Here is a 21656-nt window from a genome sequence, read left to right as displayed (position 1 = left end):
TAGCCTAGCCTACCGTAAATGTACTCAGAACACTTACATTAGCCTACAGTTGGGCAAAATCATCTGGCTACACCGTACACTGCAGAGTAGCGGTTGTTTACCCTGATGATCATGTGGCTAACTGGGAGCTGTAGCTGCCCAATGTTCCCCAGCACTGCAAGTACATACTGTATTGCTTTCTATTGAATGTGTATCACTTTTACACCATAGTAAAGTCAAAAAATTTTAAGTTGAACCACCTTTTCAAGTACACAAGAAACATCCACCAAGACAGACCATATTATAAATATAAAATAAATCTCAATAAATTTGAGAAGATGATTGTTCTAAAAACGCAGTGTGTCTCATCTCTAACACAGTGGAGTTAAACTAGAAATCATGAAAGGTAAATGAAGGGTCTTCAAATATTCTGAAATTAAATTTATACTTATAAACAACTTTTGGATCAAAGAAATTACAAGGAAAATTAGAAGGTGGGGACCTTCTATACAGGCAATTCAATTACTTCTATCTTGATTTGCAATTTTTAAAAATAACATGAGTATCTTATTTCTTAGGGATTCATAATAGAAAGTATGAATGAGATAATAAAATATTCTGGTAACTTCATTATAGTTGTTCCATTCTGTTCCATGGACAACAAAGCACAATAGACTTTATATCTAACTCCTTTCTTGTCCTTAACTCTATTTTGGGATTTCATTACAATCACTTCAAGATAATACAAAGCAACTGAAAGAAATTAAACACTATGTTAGCAAAGTACTTGGTGACGCAGAATAAATGCTCTCCACATATTATAAGCATTTGAAAGTATGGTTTACCTTCCTAATTTGAATAACTTTTTGTTTTGGAGATAGTCTTCCTCTGTAACTCAGGCTTGAGTGCAGTGGCATGATTATAGCTTACTACAGCCTCAACCTCCCAATCTCAAGTGATTCCCTAACCTCTGTTGCCTGGGTAGTTGACTACCCGGCTAATTTTTAAATTTTTTGTAGAGATGAAGCCTCACTATGTTGTCCAGGCTGGTCTTTGAATGCCTGGGCATAAGCAATCCTCCCAACTCAGCCTCCCAAACTGCTAGCATTACAGGTGTAAGCCACCACACCCAGCCTTGAATAGCCTACTTTTTAAAGACATATGATTGGACTATACATATCTTATATTGAGTGTATAGTTCACTCTTGGACTATACACTATATAGTCCAATTACATGTCCTTAAAAGTAGGTTATTCCAGTATGTAGTATATTAATCATGAATGAATATTTGAAAATCTGTTTCCCATGAAGGCTGTACTGTTTTAAACTCTTTCAAAATATCATTTAGTATATAGTTCTCCATTAGAAGGAGTACCGATTTATCTATTTATTTTGCTTTTTATTTTTTTAAGTGCCCATTTGCGCACTTAAATAAACTTGGTTATCCTACATTTCTTCTGATAGGAAGTAACCTGAATAGGAAAGATAGAGAGGCAAAATGGAGTAATTTGAAAACAAAAGGGGCTGCTATACTGCATGCATCTGAGAAGGAAAGAATGACTATATAGTTCTTTATAGTGGGATTAGCAATTCCCTAGTTAAAAAATAAAACAGCCAGAAAAGGGAGCTAGTGTCAGGTACCAATTATTAGTATTACAGTTGAGAAAAAAAGACATGATATTATAGAGAATATATATGTTATTGAAGTTGTGGAACTTGTGGTAACTTTAAATTGAATTATAGTTCTAATGTTTAAATTGAATTATAGTTCTAATGTTCATTTGAAAGTTAACATACAAATTTTGGTTTCTGATAGAAAATCTGTAAAACGAAGCATTTGGAGTGTTTTATTTCTTTATTGCTTTTAGCTACTACTGCAACAGATTAGTAAAACGAATCTGTTTTAAAACTACTCTTAAAACACATAGTAATTGTTCTTATTTTCTCTTTCACTAAATTTGAAAAATAAAAATCCAGGCCGGGTGCAGTGGCTCATGCCTGTAATCCCAGCATTTTGGGAGGCCAAAGCAGGCAGATCACTTCAGTTAGGAGTTCGAGACCAGCCCGGTCACCATGGTGAAACCCCTTCTCTACTAAAAATCCAAAAATTAAGTGGGCATGGTGGTGCGCACCTGTAATCCCAGCTACTTGGGAGGTTGAGGCAGGAAAATCTCTTGAACCTGGGAGGCAGATGCTGCAGTGAGCCAAGATTGTGCCACTGCACTCCAGCCTGGGTAACAAAGCAAGGTTCTGTCTCAAAAAACAAAAAGAAAAATCCATTTAGAGAACATTACCACTGCAAAGGGTTGTCCAGGAGTCGATACTGGTGGGATCATAGGCCGGGGATAAGATGGCCCAGCTGTGGCCTGTAGGGGTGAAGGTGCTGTGGGAGTGGCTGCAGGGGCTGGGGCTGGTCTGGACTCGGTAATCTTGCCCATCTGTTTCAACTGGGCAAGTCTGAGAGCATCCCTGGAAATAAGAGCAAAGTAGATAACCACAATTAGCAATAAGGATTTTAAGAGAGCTTTAAGAAAATGCAGATGAAATGTGGAGAAAAGATACAGAAACATACAGATGTCAAGGTTATTATTAAAAACCAATTATTTGACCTAGAAAATTAAATCCTGTTTCTTACCTGGTCTGTGGACTCCCATTATTTGTCATGTTTTAATATTTGCATATTTTCAAAAACCAAATAATAGTTAGAATTTTATTAAAATTGGATATAGACAGTGATTTTTAAAAAGGAAATTGGTCTTTTTTCCGTGCAGTGGATGTTATCTGGTACACGAACAATTAAACCATATTCTCATCCTGTATGCTCACAAAATGATATTCACATGGCATTCAAAAAGTGCCAAGTTTATTGTAAACATGGCTTTCACCACAATATTTTCTATATTATTGTTCACTTATTGTTTCATTGTTTATTAAGGTGCAAATCAGCTTATTCATGACCAGGAAACCAAAGCATTTTAAATTTTGCTCAATATGTCATCAGTACAACCTAATGTAACAAATCTAACCCATGATATTTTTTAGAATGAAAAAAATAACTAGTTACAGACTTGCCTTTGTATTATTCTTTAAAACAAAGTTATCTTTGCCTTGTAAAAAAATTGTAATTAGATTACTAAATATGTCAAGCTGTTAACTCACTATGCTAAGTTACAGTGGTATTAGGCAATATATTTTCTTAAAATAATTTTTAGAAGTTTAATATCCAATAATTAATTATATTTTTGCCAATTTAAGAAAAAAAATCTGTTTTACATTAAAAAAAAAACTTCAGGGTGACACAAAAATCTAAAGAAAAATTATTTCTCAAACACAGTTAATATTTTGGAATTATTTTTCAAAATAGTTGATGAAAGAAAAAACCTAGCATCTGTTGAGCATATTTGAGAAGACCCTTTTACTTGTTGCAAGAGGGTAGAAGAATTCTGAGATGGCCCCAATATTCCTGCCCCTAGTGTACACACCCCATATAATCCCTCTTAACTGTAGCTGGCCTGTGAATATGATGGATATCACTCCCATGATTAGGCCCTATTATGTGACAAAACTAGTAGTATTTTACAGATAGAATTAAAGCTCCAAATCAGTTGTGTATGAGTTAATCAAATGGCAAATTATCCTGGAAGGGACAGATATATCAGGTAATCTCTTCAAAGAAATTAGGCCTTCCTGGAAGAAGAGATTTGAATAAAGAAATTCAACTGCTGGCCCTAGAGAAGCAAAGATGCATGCTGTGAAAAGACTATGGAGACGGAGACGACACATGGCAAGATGACACATGACTCCCTGCATGTGGCCTCTGGGAGCTGTCAGTGGTTCTTTGCTGACAGCTAGCAAGAAAACAAGGGCCACGGTCCTAGAGTCCCAAGGAACTGAATTCTGCCAACAACAGCATGAGCTTGGAAGAAGACCCCAAGCTTCACATGAGCTCCCAGCCTTGACCAACACTTTGATTTCAGCCTTATGAGACCATGAGTTCAGAACCTGGCCATGCTATGCCAGGACTTCTAACCTACTGAACTGTTAGAAAACAAATAGGTGTTATTTTAAGCTGGAAAGTTTACTGTAACTTATTATGCAACAACATAATATCAACACAAGTAGGAACACTGTAACTTGTTAATGCTTGAATACTGCTATTAAAAAAAAGGTTAGGGACAATAAATTGACATATTTTTATCTCATTATCAGCATAACTATTATTTGCTTCTTTTTTTAAAGCAGTTTAGTTTTATCTCTATAGTAGTTAAGATTCTTGGGCCAGGCGCAGTGGCTCAAGCCTGTAATCCCAGCACTTTGGGAGGCCGAGGCGGGTGGATCACGAGGTCAAGAGATTGAGACCATCCTGGTCCACATGGTGAAACCCCATCTCTATTAAAGATACAAAAAATTAGCAGGGCATGGTGGCGCGTGCCTGTAATCCCAGCTTCTCAGGAGGTTGAGGCAGGAGAATTGCCTGAACCCAGGAGGCGGAGGTTGCGGTGAGCCGAGATCGCACCATTGCACTCCAGCCTGGGTAACAAAAGCGAAACTCCGTCTCAAGAAAAAAAAAAAAAAGATTCTTGGTAAAGCTGGGCACAGTGGTGTGTGCCTGTAATCCCAGCTACTCAGGAGGCTGAGGCAGGAGAATTGCCTGAACCCAGGAGGCGGAGGTTACAGTGAGCCGAGATCGTGCCATTGCCCTCCAGCCTGAGCAACAAGAGCCAAACTCTGTCTCAAAAAAAAAAAAAAAGATTCTTGGTACGGTGGCTCACACCTATAATTCCAGCACTTTGGGAGGCTGACGTGGGTGGATCACAAGGCCAAGTCCAAGACCAACCTGGCCAATAATGTGAAACCCCATCTCCAATAAAAATACAAAAATTAGCTGGGAGTGGTGCTGTGCACCTGTAGTCCCAGCTATTTGGGAGGCTGAGGCAGAAGAATCACTTGAACCTGGGAGGCAGAGGTTGCAGTGAGCCGAGATCACACTACCATTGCACTCCAGACTTGGTGACAGAGCAAGAAACCATCTCAAAAAAAAAAAAAAAAAGATTCTTGGGAAGGTTAATCATAAAGAATTAAGTAGAAAATTTATTCTGGCCACTGGTTTTTATTTTTTAAAGAGTCTCACTCTGTCACCTAGGCTGGAATCCAGTGGCACAAACTCTCAGCTCACTGCAACCACCGCCCCTTAGGTTGAAGAGATTCTCATCCCTCAGCCTCCCTAGTAGCTGGGATTATAGGTGTGTACCACCACACCAGGCTAATTTGTATATATTTAGTAGAGGTGGGGGTTTCACCAAGTTGGTCAGTCTCATCTCAAACCGCTAGCCTCAAGTGATTCACCAGCCTCAGCCTCCCAAAGTGTTGGGATTACAAGTGTGAGCCACTGCACCTGGCCTTTTTATTGCTGATTTTATACTTACATAACTTTGAAGTATAAATCTTAATTATTGTTTAGTAACAGCCAATGATTTAGTTTTTTATAAGACAGAAAATAGTTTCAATGATTTCTGTACATTAAATAATCAGACTAAACCTGGAGCATCAGGTAGACATTAAAAGCTATAAAAAATAGGAGAAAAACCAACATATCAACAAATCTGCAGATAGGCAGAGGATGTTCTGCAAGTTAACTCAGATAGAACCTTCTCTGCTGGGCTCCCTGAGACAGCAATTCATTTGGGTATGACATGAATTCATTTTGAAAAGAAATACCACTAAAACACACTAGGCACTTGCCTGTCATACTTACTGGACTTCTGATGTGTGATGAATACAAACATTACTACCACTATGATTTAAGACACAGATGTACCAAAGACATTGGGGCTGCAGGCAAAGAACCTAAATGTATTCTGCTTCCAATTGTGGCGTTGACACTGCTTTCTTAAAATAGTCACGTGTACGAGAAAAGTCTATATGCTTTGGTACAACATGTATTCTGAGCAATGTTTGTTTTAAGGCAAAATTAAAATAGCAGCCCTGACACCTAAGATTTTATTCACAAATACAGTGGGCTGGAGGCATTTCCTTCAGCATTTAGAACGATTTTTCTACTCTACTTGCACTTTTAGTGGACATGGAATGGAGGATGTCCTCACCATGTCAAGAATGTGTGCTGGCCGGGCACTGTGGGCTCACGTCTGTATTCCCAGCACTTTGAGAGGCTGATGTGGGAGGACCACTTGAGGCCAAGAGCTTGAGACCAGTCTGGGCAATCTGGTGAGAACCTGTCTCTACAAAACTTTTTTTTTAAATTTAGCCAGGCATGGTGGCATACCTGCAGTTTAAGGCTGCAGTGAGTTTTGAATACACCACTGCATCCCAACCTGAGTGACAGAGTGAGAGCCTGTCTCTCTCTTAAAGACAAAAGAAATTTAAAAAATAAAACAGTGTGCCAAGATATTTTGGGGGCAACTATGCCAATGCCTGTAATTTTTCAACCATGTCAGAAGAAGACATTAGGCTAAATTTTTTTCCAAAGCTCACCTTAACGTTAAACTTAAAATGCAGGCATTTTTAGTGGTATAGAAAAGCAAAAATCCTCAATAATGTATGCTTTCAGGATCGCCTTTTCTCAAGAAATCTTTGGTACCATTTCTTATTTTGAAGATAAGAGGTTGGTTTCTTTCCGGTGGAGAGTTAAGCAATAAGGGCAGGGAAGAGAATCGGGTAAGAGGGTTGAAAGATGGCAAAAATTCTAAAAGCCTAACTCCTTAATACTGCTTCCTTATGGTATTCAGAAGATAATACCATTTTGTTCTTAAGAAATGTTTCAGTAATATTATAACTTTCAACTCAGGTTAAAAAAAAAAAGATATTTGTGCATCACATATGTATTAAGCACACATGGAAAGAAAAGAAAGGAAGAAAACTTTATTTCTTTATTCTACTGTGGTCACACTACTGAATCGCCCTCCAAAAGGTAACCATATCACCAAATTTAAGAGGCTTTTCTTACATCCTACCACTCTTGACTTTTCCATTTCCCAACTATCCTCCAACTCAAGTATTTAAACTTCTAAATAGTTTCCCTATTGATGATCTCAATTACAACTACTGAATTATTATCTACCAAATCCGCCTCTCTAATCCCAAACAATCTCCTGAGATACATCTTATCTCACTGATCATGATACCTACATGGCTTCTAAATCCTGACAAAGCTTCACACATTACTAACTCCGCCAAGACAAATGCTTCCCAAATTCCTTATATCTATTTTTGGAGCCAAAACTATCATCTCCCAGACCAGATCCAGATTCATTCCCTGACTTGTTGCTACTCTGATATATACTCCACATTTACTCTGCAGAGGCTTCTGGACTCTATCCTTACAATGTTGTGTATATAAGGAATCTCCCTTTTCCTCCTCCTACTCACATGCGAGTATTCATTTTCTCTTACTTGGATTACTTTAGGAGTCTATTACTTTATCTCCTTATCTCATCTTTTTCTGCTCCAGTTTATCTTACGCAAATTAGCAGAACTGATCCCTCTAAGGTGTAGCAATAATTATTTCATATTTCACCAAATCCTCAATGATTAATGAATTAAATACAGACTCTTCATCCTAACCCTCAGAATTAGGAGCAATGCAAGTCTACTTTGTTATAAAAACAGCTGCTTTCTCCCAATTTTAGAGAGTGATACTAAGGCACAAACTGGTAGAAACTAACAAGATGTAGATACTAAATAAGGATTGGTAAGGGGGAAAAACTAGTATTAACTGGCAACCAAGGTTCTTAATTTTAATTTTTTATTGCTAAGTATAACCTTAAAGTCCTTTAACTAAAAATCCCACGGTCCGGGATGCTGCCTTTCAGTCAGCTCTCAGGACAGCTGATTTCCAACTCATGCAGTGTGGCACAAACTTTACAGTACGTGTCATAGAACCACATACTCATACTTGGTTAACAAATCAGTAAGAGTGTAATACAGATAAATGAGGATATCTAAGAATTAAAGCTATATACTGCTTTCAATAAAATAAACACCAAACAGTAAGCCAATGCTTTCATGAAGAATAAAATAACCCAGTGGAAAAAAGAAATAGTTGCCTGGCCCAGCACTGCCATTTATAATTTCATAACCATTGCTCTCTCTCAACTTATAAAAATTCTGGCCAATATTATTTATTATTTTCTATTAATATTAGATAAACATGGAATGAGTACATTGTTTTGAAACATAAACTCAATTTGAAATATTTACTATTACTGCCAATAGAAATGTAGCACATAGGACTACTGAAATTTTACATTAGTTCATAAGCCTATTTGATTAATCTTTGTCTACCCTACTAGACTAAGTTTCAACACGACAGGGGCCACCTATTTTGAAAGACACAAAAATTTAAATTATTGGAAAGACACACCAGTGCTGCTGAATAGAAAGATCCATCATCATAAAGATGTCATTCTTACTAAGTTAATTTAAACTGTGATACAATCTCATAAAAATACCCCTCACTCTTACCCATGGAGGTAGATGAACTGCTTAAAATCCATTTTGAAGAATAATAAAATAAGAATGAACTAAGAAAACTGATTAATTAAAAAAAAAGAGTAAGGCTATCTCTATCAGATTTTAAAGCATACAATAAACACTTCTAATTAAAAGTGTGGTACTAAAAAAGTATGGTACTAACTCATGGACAGATGGATCAGTGAAATAGAAAAGAAAATCTAAAAAGAGACCAAACTGTATATAGAGATTGCTTTATAACAGTACATGTGAATAAAATTCAAATGGAATGTCATGAAAACATTTTAAAAAAAATATATTTCCTCATTTCTGAAATGCAAATGTTGCATGATGATTTCATACACACTTAACACTGTAAGAAGTTTCACTGTTCTGCACTCTAATTTTCTGCATTATTACCACTTCTGAGGATCTTGCTTAGTTATCAAATTAGAGCTGTTCTTCAGTCATGCTATAATTATTCACAAAACAACTCCTGCACAGAATACAATTTATAATGATAAAAGCAATTAAAAGTACAAAAGAACAGTGTACCTCCTTTTAAATCTTAAGACTGAATAAGCTCTTTTTATATTCTTTCAAAAAAACCAGATCATAATAAATAATGGAATTGGTTATTACAAAAAAGCAAACACGTACTCTTTAGTGAATATCCCCCGAGGACCAGTGGCTGTGCCCTGGCTAGCATCCAGTGAGTGTTTTTCCAGAATATTGCGGGCAGCTGGACTTAAACGGAACCTAAGAAAAAAATATGAAGGTTAACAGAACTAATTAACACTAACATTTGATTCAAATAGATCTAAATGTCTACAGTTTTGCAAATAATTTAAAAAAAAATCTTATAATAAACCTAAAATGGCTTCCACAGATGGTCACGGTCAAATCATCTGTACCAATTTGGTTTATTTTATTCTAAAAACATTTCCAAAAAAAATTTAGTTACTATTTCTAAATATTGTTTTAATAAGAATACATATTCATTAGGGGAAAGAGCGTCTATTTCAACTAATTACTTTCACATGGCTCCTCATCACATGTATCAATTGTCTCTTCATATACTTTGTTCTACTGTTTCTTCATATATTTTGTATTGTGGCAAACAATACATAAAATTTACCATTTTAAGCATTTTTAGGTATACCACTGAGTGGCAGTTAGTACGATCACATCGTTGTGCAGCCATCACCACCATCTATCTCCAGAACTTTTCATCCTCTCAGACTGAAGCTCTGTATCTATCAAACAGTAACTCTCTATTCCTCCCTCCTCCCAACCCTTGGTAACCATTCTGTCTCTATCAATTTGACTACTCTAGGTACCTCAAATAAGTAGAATCATACAATATTTGTCTTTTTGTGACTGGCTTATTTTACTCAGCATAATATTCTCAAGCTTCATCTATGCAGCATTTATCAGAATTTCCTTCTTAAAAAGCTGAATCACATTTCATAGCATTGTAGACTTATGAGTTGTTCCCACTATTTTACTACTGCAAATAATGTTGCTATGAACAGAGATATACAAAATACCTACTCCCAGTCTTTGCTTTCAGTTATTTTGCATATATATGTATGTATGTATATATGTATCCGAAAGTGGCTATACATGCTATCATTTTGTGCTACATGATATGGTAATTCTAATTTTCTGAGAAACTGTCATACTATTTTTCACAGTAGCTGCACCATTTTACACTTCTGCTAGGCAACCACAAGGGTTCCAATTCCTCCATATTCTTGCCAATACTTGTTACATTCTGGGTCTGGTTTGGATTTTGTTTGTTTGTTTTGATAACAGCCATCCTGAAGAGTATGGAGGGGGGTCTTATTGTGGTTTTGATTTTCATTTCACTAATGGTTAGTGACGGTGAACATCTTTTTCATGTGCCTGCTGGCCATCTATTTATCTTCTTGGGAGAAATACTATTTAAGTCCTTTGCCTGTTTTTTTTTTTTTTTTTTTTTGAGATGGAGTTTCGCTCTTGTTACCCAGGCTGGAGTGCAATGGCGCGATCTCGGCTCACCGCAACCTCCGCCCCTCCTGGGTTCAGGCAATTCTCCTGCCTCAGCCTCCTGAGTAGCTGGGATTACAGGCACATGCCACCGTGCCCAGCTAATTTTTTGTAATTTTTAGTAGAGACGGGGTTTCACCATGTTGACCAGGATGGTCTCGATCTCTTGACCTCGTGATCCACCCGCCTCGGCCTCCCAAAGTGCTGGGATGACAGGCTTGAGCCACCGCGCCCGGCCCTTTGCCTGTTTTTTAACTGGGTTGTATTACTAAGGTTGAATCCCCAATCCCCTTTCCCCCCTTTCCCCTTTCCTCTTCCCCTTCCCCTTCCCCTTCCCCCTCTCTCCATTTATATGGCCTACCGAAGATGACATGACTAACAGTTTCTCTCCTTTAAGCAAAGTAGTAAACAAATGACTACATAGATAAGGAAAATAAACCAGATTAGTACAAATTAAAACAGGCTGGGTCTAGATATTTAAAGGTAAGAAACAGAACCAACTGTGGAACTTGCTGCATCTCAGGAAGTATTAAATAACTCTGATATGTGCCCAGTGTTATTAAATATTTAGATTTTTCAAGAGAAATTGAAATTGTAGATTTTTATATAAGATTAGTAAGCAACCAACCAAGACCAAAATTTTTTTCAATCACAGTGTGGTCCCAACAGTATGCAGAGTTCACAGGTCAGTAGGTTTTTAATCTACACAGTGGGGTCTCGGATTCATGTGAGTCTCTGATGGTCACTGATGTTAATTAGAGTATACACTATTATTATCTTTGCAAGGGGAGAAGATCATTAGTTAGAAAACATTAGTGAGATTGTCTTCCAATTTTTAGGGTAAATGAAAGAGGAGACAGTGAAGGAGTCAAGGCAACAGAGTCAGAAACACTTCGCACAGGGAACCTAAAACTCAGTATTTCAAACAGCACTGCGGATTCTTTTCTAATCATAAATAAAGGAAAAAATATTTTAAAATGAAGGACTCTACTTTATGAAGATCTTTTTCTCATAAAGAAAAAGTAATGTACAATTATATAGAATACCAAAATAAATAAATGAAATGTTAGAATTTATAGAGTTCATCTATTTAAGCAATGTAGAACTAAAGTGAAATGATAGGCATTAAGTATCTGTTTTGTTACGAAACACTCAGACAAAACGGAGCTCTAGTCTGTGCCAGAAACTCATAATGTAGACTAGTTTAAAAACGAATGCATGCTAAAACACGAATTCTATTTTATATCAGATAGACATTTCAGCTTAGAATTCCTGTTACAGTAGTCAGAATTCCATAAATGGGAACAGAATATGAAGTTTGGGATACTGAATTCTATTCTAGAATTTTAAAACCTAATTCAAGCTCAACATGGACACACCCTGCACACATTGTTTGGTCTTCCATTGTGCAAGCGGGGCTTTCAGAGTACCTGGAACATAGCACATATTCAACAACAATTTATTTACTAAATGAACAATGATAGTTAAAAAAAAACACTCTAAGGTCTGAGTGTGCTGAGAATAGCAACTTCCTATGTCATGTACAAAGATGCACGAATACGATAATGATTAAAATCCTGTAAGAACTGCCATAACCATTTTTTTTTTTTTACATTGGCCTTTGAATAAATATACTTACTGTAGTGTCCCAGGTGTGTGTTCTTTCTTGACAGGGATGGCAACCTGTGGTTCTGGTGAGGGGCGAGGCTCTGAAGGTTTTGAAGGTGGTGGAGGAGGACCTACATCTTTGGGAATTTCAACGTGTTTCCAATCTTCTCCTTCTTCTACTATTAAACCAATTAGTGAACCTAGCCGTATATTTTTAGTTCCTTCTTCAACCTATATTTAAAAAAGAAATAACTGTAGAGAAGGAAAGTCCCATGACTGCAATAAGTAGTTTATTCCTTTGTCGGGTCATTCTGCCCTTAAGACATCTTAATTTGAGCTAAAAGCTGCTTCTAAGACAGTTTGCCTCTGACTTCCACCTGTCACCCTATCCTTTCTCCCACTTATACCTTCCTCACCGTTCTCCTCTTCCCAGTTACTAATGCTACCTTCTGAGGTAAAGGATAAATCTAGCAAGTATCCTCTTTCTGACAGCCTTCAAACATAAGATCCATCATTATCATCTTCCTTTCTGATGTCAATACAAATCCAAAACAGGAGACTGTGGCTATATATATTACCGATTTGTCTTTCCCAGATAGTTTCTATGCAATGGCTTCAGAATTTCAAAAGCTCAGAAGGGATTAAGTCCCTCAAAACTTAGTACAATCTACTAAAATTTACTTAAAGCAAAAATCTTTTCAGTAAACTTAGTCTGAGAAAATAAACATTCCAACGTATAGATGGAACTGTTTATTCCGGTTAATGTTTAGTTTATTTCTTTAATTATTTCCCCATATATCTATTTACAAAACCTGAAAAATAAAATCTCATGAGTTTTTTTAAGTATAACAGAAACACAGTGGTGTCTCAGTTAACAAAATCTTTTCTTTGCACAGATAATGTCAATTAAACACTTAAGATCGAAGATGTTTTTAAAAGTAAAGTATATTTTAAGCATTTCAGCAGCATTAATTTATATATATAATTAAAATATTAACAAATATATATTTATATTTTATTTTTATTATATATGAAAATATAAAATTTTAATATATATATTAAATTATATATATAAATATATTTTTATATATAAATTATATATAAAATATATATATATATGGAATGATTCTAATTTACTTATTAAAAAGAAGTCCCTAGGAAACTTTGGATAACAACATTTTATAAGTTCACTACTGAAAAAATGTCATTCCCTTCAAATTTTCTATTATTTCCTTAAGGTTCTTTAGATATATTTAATGAACAATAAAATGATACGCTGCAGGACGTTCACTAATATAGTAATTATAAGGAAAAGCGTAACTTCTAGAATAAGTTTGACATTTCAGAGTAACACTAATTTCAATGCTCACTGGTATGTTCACTATCGTTAATAAGGCATAAGTTCTAAAAGGTTTAGGAAGCTAAGTTTACTAATTACTAATGAGGAAGAAAAGAAGCAATGCTTTGATGAAGCAAAATAGATATATAAGAAGTTAGTATAGAAAACTGAAATGTTTAATGAATTACAAGCTATGGAAAAATATTAAGCAATCCAAGAAAAATTTAGTTGCTTAGTTGTTTGCCACATACTAAAAAAATTTATTTCTGCAAAGTTCATTTTCTTTACTATGTCTAAAAACTGAGTTGATTATAATTAGACATTTTTCATCTAAAAGTGTAAAATTACCTGCTTATGAATTGCTAACTCAAAAATCAAAGTAAAATGACAAATTTTCTTTAAAAATTTATCTAGAAAGCATTAAGTGACACAAAGTCCACTTGATGTTAATTCCTTTCAAAACTGAACCAGAAAGAGGATCAATATCCAAATACAAAGAACATCCTTCAAATGTAAAGCATTAAAAAAAGTTTTATTTTAAAAATATCAATAGATTTCTAAAATCTCAGTCAGACAACTGTACTAAATCTGAAACCGATACCTCACCTTCTGTTTCATTTGCTATAAACCATATAAATAATTCCATATGTACTCTACCAACATAACATTGAGACCTTCACAAGTAGGCAATAAACAGCATTTATCATTTTAATTTTTACAAGTATCTAAATATCAAATAAAATTTATTTTTAACTATTCACTTTTTTTTATTGAAAAGAGTGCCACCATGAAGCATGAAACCAAAATATAATGGACAATGACACGTGACATAGTACCGTACAACCTGAATATATAACAAAAGATAAAATATGGCTGATTATAATTCTATTTAAAGTCATTAAAATCTCTATATGAATTTAAGATAATTTCTTCAACTTTTCTATTTCCTTAGTGCAGAGACCCTTTAGACTTAGTAACAGAAGAGCAAATAATACTCTTTGCAAAACTGTGTTTAGAAACCAAGCAGACCTCTGTTACTGTTCCCTCTCCTCTCTGAGTTAGCACCATGGATACACTCTGATCTACCAAAGCATCTGGAGCTAAGGACACCTCAAATGCCAGAGTTTTCCTATGCATTCAGTTTGCTTGATCAAAGCCCTCTCTTACTCTTGTGCCAATGATTTCCTAATATTAAATATAGGGTTTTTACACATAGTTCTATTAACTTAGAGCTCATGGATGCTGAAATACTGAATGTCAAGTCCATCATTTCAAATATTAGCCTTCCCTTCCAGTTGTGTACAGACTTCCTGAGTTTCAACACTGGCTCCACCACTTAATAGTAATGTGACGTTAGTGAAGTTTCCCTATCTCACCATGCCTGTTTTCTGAGCTGTAAGATGCAAATAATAGTAGCTATTTTACAATGATGTTATGAGGAATAAATGAGTTACACATAAGACCCTTAGAATAGTGTCTGGTAGCTAGTAACTTGTTTTCATTTTCAGTTTCATTGTTAAAGCTGTTATTATTGTTGTTGTTATTGCTGTGGTGGTGTTTTCTTTCAAATTACAGATTTTTTAAAACAATACATTCAACAAGGATGAAGATTAAACTACAGGGGACTGTCCCCTTGGTATGGGTTAGAAATTCATGCCTAAAGGCCCAGCAGGTGGCTGGCAGCACTAAAAGGCAAACATCAACATATATGATAATAGGTACTAGGGCCTGTGACAAACTATTTCTTCATAATACTCATACAGAGACTGAATTCCACCCCTCAAGCCCAGGTCACTAGTGTGAGGCCTCTGTATTAGAGACATTCTCACAGCTTATCCAATGAATCTCCTGCCAATATGCTACAAGCAACTCACCTAAGCTCATCCACATACACAAGAATATGAGATGCAAAACATTTTCAGCAGTATGTCCAACAGAGAAATTAAGGGGGTTCACTCCATTAAAGGTCCAAGGAAATATTGTCTGTTTTAATTCTGATATTTTAAAATCTGTACATTAAGTATTTAAGTATTTTTATTCTTTAAAATAGAGCAGTTTGAAAGCTACCAAGCAACTACTGTCAGAGCATGTGCAGTTAGTGGAGATGACTGACTTATCTGGTTCAACACTGTAATTTTCCATCATGGTTTGAACCATTATACAGTTTTAAACTGTTTTTATTCTTCAGTGTATACTGTTTATCTTAAATGCACAATGAACTTTGGTTTATAAGGAAGTACATAAGAAATACTGAAAATGAAAACTAATGATAAGCTAAAATGCAGAGGGGAAGAAGAAACATTCATTAAGCTCTTGAATAACAGCTTCCAGGATTTCAAGTGCCAGGCACTGTTCTAGGACAGCATTAACTCATTTAATCCTAAAAACCTTCTAAGGTAAATACTATTACTATTCCAATTTATAGATGAGAAAATTGAGGCACGAAGAGGTTATATAACAATTATAATAATGGGAAAAGCAACACAAAGAGGTTATATAACTTGCTCAAGATCACAAGACTAATATGTAGCAGAGAGAGGATTTAAATGTAGTCCGACATCAGAGATGGTATCCAATGTAACAATCTAATCACTACCAAATCAGTAATTTACCAAATCTGTAAATTATATCCAACAGATCAAAATTATCATGCAGCTCCTCAAGATGGTGCTAGTATTTTTAAAAAACAAGTTAAAACGATATAAAGTGGATATACCAACTTACCTTTTGATTCATGGGGAACATAAACTATCCTTCCTCACAACGTGTCATAACTATTCCAATATGAAAAAATCAGAGTTGAGAATATCTTCCATTTAACAGAATCTGTTCTGAGCTTTGAGAGGGTATTTTCTCAATTAAAAAAATCATAGTTTAAAGAGAAGAATCAATCGAAGGCTCCACAACTTCAAATTTCAACCATAAACTTTCAAATCATTAAAATGCAACTTTGAATGGAACTGTGGGCAACTTAATGAAAATATAAGGGTGGGGAAGGGGAATCGAACAAATACAATATTTAAAAATATATTATTTAGAAAAATACCAGTGACACAGTATTTGAGTGAGATACAGTAAAGAAACCAATTGAATAATATGAACAGTATCAAGAATAATTATTCTGCTGTTTTTAATCTCCAGATGATCAATTAAAAAAAAGTTTTTTAAAAAAAATTTGCTTTAATACCCATGGATATTAGTTTTTAGAAAAAAATTCTATTTTTGAAAATTGTTTGGAATAATGGTCTATCAAAAAATCTATCATAAACATATTGCTAGTCGATAATTCCATTTCAAAAATTACATAAGTATATATCATTTTAACATCTTTACACCCTTTTCACCCTTACAAATATCCTAGTTGGTATGCCAAATTATATAGCAACCCCAAATATACTGGAAGTCAAATCAGAGAACCTCTAATAAACCCTCCAAATATGTCATCCTAAGATTCTACTTTATTATCATTTAAAACAGTTGCTGTCCAATTTGCTAAATATGAACTTTAAGAATAAACTGATGAACTGATCTCTAAGTGTATAATAATTGAAGTGTTTTTTTTGTATAACAATTTACTAGTTTTCCCCCATAAAACTGCAACATCGTGTTGTGAATAGACTCTCAACTATTATCCGAAGAGCATGTGGAATAATAATAAAGTCGCAAAGGCCTAAAATATACGTACAATCTTTTCTTTGGCAAGAAAATAGCTATGACACTAAAGCTGCTATCAACCATATATCCAACCCCACTTCCAACCTTTTCCAGAGCTTAGGGGTCAGATGAATTGGCACTGCTTACCCACTGACATGGTTAGCAATTTGAAATGCATTACTAAGCAGCTAACTGGAAAATGCTATCAATTCTGGAAGATTTCCACAGCCGAACAATCCAGGATTGAGGCCAAAAACACAGCTTGCCAAAAGCAACATAATAAAATGTAGCTGGGATTATTACATGATAATTCAAGCAATCTTTTTCAACATGCTGCATAAATTAGTCAAGAAAATATTTTTGGTATGAAGATTTCTATTTTCCCAGTTACAAATGTACAGAAATTTTAGCCTTTGATTCGTATTTCCTACAAGGAAGTTAACTATACTATCAATATGTTTCAACCTGGAATGCTGTATCTAGTATCTAATATTAGAGATGACAAGTAAATTAGAGATGACTCTTAGAAGTTAAAAACACAAGTGGCTAGAAAAAAAAGGAAAAGAGGATTTTCTAAAAGAAAAACAAAAAACTGTCTTTATATTTGCATCTAATTACTGTATAGTATTCTGAAGCATAGTCTTTGAATAGAATATACAAAAGAAGGTGTTATGTCTATGCTCAAAGCAGGGGTAAGTTGATGTCTCAGGACTAAAAGCACATCCACAAGGGAATGCTAAGGGACAGGCAGTTCATCTGTACAAATCAAACTGGAGAGGCACAAATGGATACTTATTATCCAGTCGCAACCAACCAATACAAATTATTAGGCAAGCATACAGATTGACTTGGGGGCTAATGGTCACCAAAAGCTAGGGAAACAATTGTAATAATGGGAAAAGCAACATTTATTGAGCAATTGGGTAACAATTGGGTAAGTTTTTGAGATGAGGTAACAGGTTTTGAGATGAGCGTGTATGTATTCTCTCAATCTTCCCTACTGTTCCATGAGGTAGGTATTACTATCATCGCTACTTTAACATGAAGAACAAAGGCACAGGGGTTGAAGAATTTGCTAATCATTATATAACTAATAACTGGCAGAACTTTTTAGCTATAATATGAGTCAATCAGCGGGGTGATTCCAGAATCCACAGTCTTAGTCTTAGCTGCTTCACCATATGATCTAGTAAATGTTCTGGAAGTTAAGAAACAAACATGCTGGTTGGCTCAATCAGGGAATATGCCATATAATGCTAAATAGTCATGTTTTTATCATATGTAGCTCTAAGAATTTTATTTCACTTACTTTTCACATAAGCTCTAATATTCCATTATAAAAATAATACACATTAAAGAAGATTCAGAAAGTACAGAAAAACAGTCTATTAGACTTTAAAACATTTTAAACACTTGAATTAAAAATGTATTATGTAGGCCGGGCGTGGTGGCTCACACCTGTAATCCCAACACTTTGGGAGGCTGAGGCAGGTGGATCACAAGGTCAAGAGATCGAGACCATCCTGGTCAACATGGTGAAACCCCATCTCTACTAAAAATACAAAAACTTAGCTGGGCATGGTGACACATGCCTGTAATCCCAGCTACTCAGGACAGGAAAATTGCCTGAACCCAGGAGGTGGAGATTGCGGTGAGCTGAGATCGCGCCATTGCACTCCAGGCTGGGTAACAAGAACGAAACTCCATCTCAAAAAAAATAATGTATTATGTAGTAGACAATACACATTAAAAACAAAGAGGCAAAAACAGAAGGTAAGTTTACTATAAGGAACTTTGCACTCAGGAAATTTTCATCCTGTTGAAGAGAATTAAAATAAAAACTTACCACAATTTTGGCCAAGATACCATCATCACTTGCATCTAAGGTAACCACAGCTTTGTCAGTCTCAATTTCACATAATGCATCTCCAGCATTCACTGCTTCACCTACAAAACAAGACTGGGTTTGCTTTGGTTTTTAAAATATAGATACTACTATGTATATATGTATATAAAAATAAAATATAAATAAATACTAAAATGTTTCATAGCTATTTCTGGGTTGTGGAAATACAGTAATTCTCATTATGGGTGGGTGTGTGTGTGAGTGTGTGCATGCTTTGCTGTAGTTTCCAAAAGCTCTATAATGAACATAAATTATACTTGTGATAATAAAAAAGCTATTACAAAGATTATTGAGCATGTCTCAAAAATAAAATCAACTTTAAAGACAATAGTAAAAGATGGATATTCACCTCTGAACAAATCAATTCCAGAGTTTATATCCCCCTCACTTTTTCAAACATTTTGACTATAATTCCCTAAAGAAAAGTTTTACAATTAACAGTACTTCTGGGTTCACATCTTAGGGCAAGTTAAAAAAAAAACCTGTTGGCAGTACACAGTTTGAATGAACAAAGCATAAAAAGAGAAAATCAAAGACACAACTGAAGTCAAATACGGATCACTTCTATGCAACAGAACATATCTGGAAACTCAAAAATATTGAGGAAGACCTGAAGTTACGGACTTACTAGCTTCTGGATCTAGGAGCAGGTTTGGAGTAAAGAGGGAGAAAGAGGTACAACGGTTTTCTTTGGGGACTAAAGGGAACTAAAAGTAGCCTATTGGGTACAGAGGACTCAAATCAGATTCACTACTTGAAGCTACTAAGTCAGGGTTCTTCTCATAACATGAGGCTGATAAAATGCATAATCAAAACCTATTGACTGAGACTATGATTTTAATCAGAAACCATGGGCCTAGGAAGGTAGGGACCAGAATACTGCCTCAATACCAGGAAGAAAGCCAAGCCACTCTCTGGCTCCAGAACTTTATCTGCCAATATCCCCAATACCAATTGCAAAATTCCTTGAGTGGCGGAGGGGAACAAGGGAAGACTGTGTAGGAGGGAAGACGTTAAAACATAAACTTTCCACTTAAAAGTAAATTGTAAAACAAAGTTCTAAAACACATGAAGAAACTAAATGCTAAGAAAGCAAGCCACAAAATCAATAATTGTAACAAAAATTCATTTCAGAAGCAATTTATTTAGTGCAATCCATCAAAGATTGTAAAGTAAGTATATTGAGGATGTCCAAAAACATACATGAAGTAAAAGATTAATCACAAGAACAAGAAATTAAAAAAATAGTACAAGGTAGAAAGAAAAAACTAATTAAGTAATCTTAAAAATGAAAAGTAATTGAAATAAAAAAAAAAGGAATATATTCTAGAAAAGGAATAGTGAAAGTATGAATTAGTAAATCGAAAGGTAGCACTAAGGGATGACCCAGAATTTCACACAGGCAGACAAAAAGATACAAACATTAAAAAAAAAATACAGAAAAGAGCAGTTAAGTGACAAAGACTGAGGCTGCAATGTTTGCTAATGGAGTTCTGAGGGGAGATGCTGGAGGCACTGGTGGAGAAGCAATACATGAAGAAATTGTGGCTGAAAATTTCCCAAAACTGGAGATGTATACCCACATTAAGAAAGAGTTTTGAATGAGTTTAGGATAGGTGTACTGACTAGCAGGAGGCATACAGGATCTTTATAACTTGCTAAGAATGTCGTATATCTTGATCTAGGTGGTGGGAATGTGGGTATACATGTATATAAAATTTAATTGAGCCTCAAGTTTATGCAAGTTATACTGTGATAAAAAAATTAAAGAGAAAAGAGTATTAAACTATATAAACATGAATCCATATTAGAAACAATGTAAAGAAACAGCATACTATCTATCAATGATAAAAACATAATCTTTTTAAAAACTATCAAAGCAGAAAAAAACAGACTACCTCAGTGGAATGACAGACTGAGAGCACACTTCTCAGCAGCTGCAATAAAGGTCAGAAAACAAGATACTTTTAGTATCTTCAAAAAGTTGAGGAAAAATATCTGTCTAAAATTTTATATGCTGCCAAACCATCATTTGAGAATGAAAGAGAAGTATTCTTTAGATACATAAAGCTAAGAAATTTTACCACCTATTAAAGATCTCTCTAAAAAGCTCTTAAATGATGCAGTTCATTAAGAAGAAAAGCAGATGCAGATGAAACCCATGGAATCCGAGAAACAAGTTATTGTGAAAATTACTAAAATGTTAACTACTAATATTTTTAGAGTAATATTTGAGGGGTTAAAAAGTATAAAACTCAAACTCTAAGAAATAATAAGATAGTTAAGGAAATGTTTAGATGGCAAAGCATGCTAATAACTTTGATATATTCATTTGGTGCAAAAGTAAATATGGTAATTTTATTTTTACCACATTACTTTTAAAAGTATGGCAAAACCTACAATGCCTATAATAGGAGGAAAATACTGAGTAACATTAAACTTTATTGGCACAATTTAATTTAAAATTTAAAAAAATATATAATCTATAGTAAAAAAAAAAGCAGAGGAAAAATAGAAAATAAGGTGATTATCTAACTGAAGGCAGGCACATGAAAAGAAAAAAGCAGAGAATAAAAACAGAAATATAAAAAAAATGGTAGAAATAAGTCCACATGCATCAATAATCACAATAAATATAAATGGATTAAAATCACCCATTAAAAGTGAAG

The 21656-nt window shown here is 34.8% G+C and overlaps 1 protein-coding gene across 2 annotated transcripts in view; it reads right to left on the bottom strand.

The window, feature by feature from the left end:
- Positions 1 to 21656, bottom strand: part of PDHX (pyruvate dehydrogenase complex component X) — a 79645-nt gene that overhangs the window by 24416 nt on the left and 33573 nt on the right. For both annotated transcript variants that reach the window (XM_035262347.3, XM_078340826.1), the window contains exons 3-6: positions 18928 to 19028; positions 12120 to 12319; positions 9110 to 9208; positions 2275 to 2449 (exon numbers count right to left, since the gene is read on the bottom strand). In XM_035262347.3, coding sequence (XP_035118238.2) covers positions 2275 to 2449; positions 9110 to 9208; positions 12120 to 12319; positions 18928 to 19028 — 575 coding nt within the window. The remainder of the gene's footprint in view (positions 1 to 2274; positions 2450 to 9109; positions 9209 to 12119; positions 12320 to 18927; positions 19029 to 21656) is intronic.

Source organism: Callithrix jacchus, chromosome 10 (genome assembly GCF_049354715.1).
Source record: "Callithrix jacchus isolate 240 chromosome 10, calJac240_pri, whole genome shotgun sequence".
Taxonomy (NCBI): Eukaryota; Metazoa; Chordata; class Mammalia; order Primates; family Cebidae; genus Callithrix; species Callithrix jacchus.
This window is presented reverse-complemented; position numbering and strand designations above follow the sequence as displayed.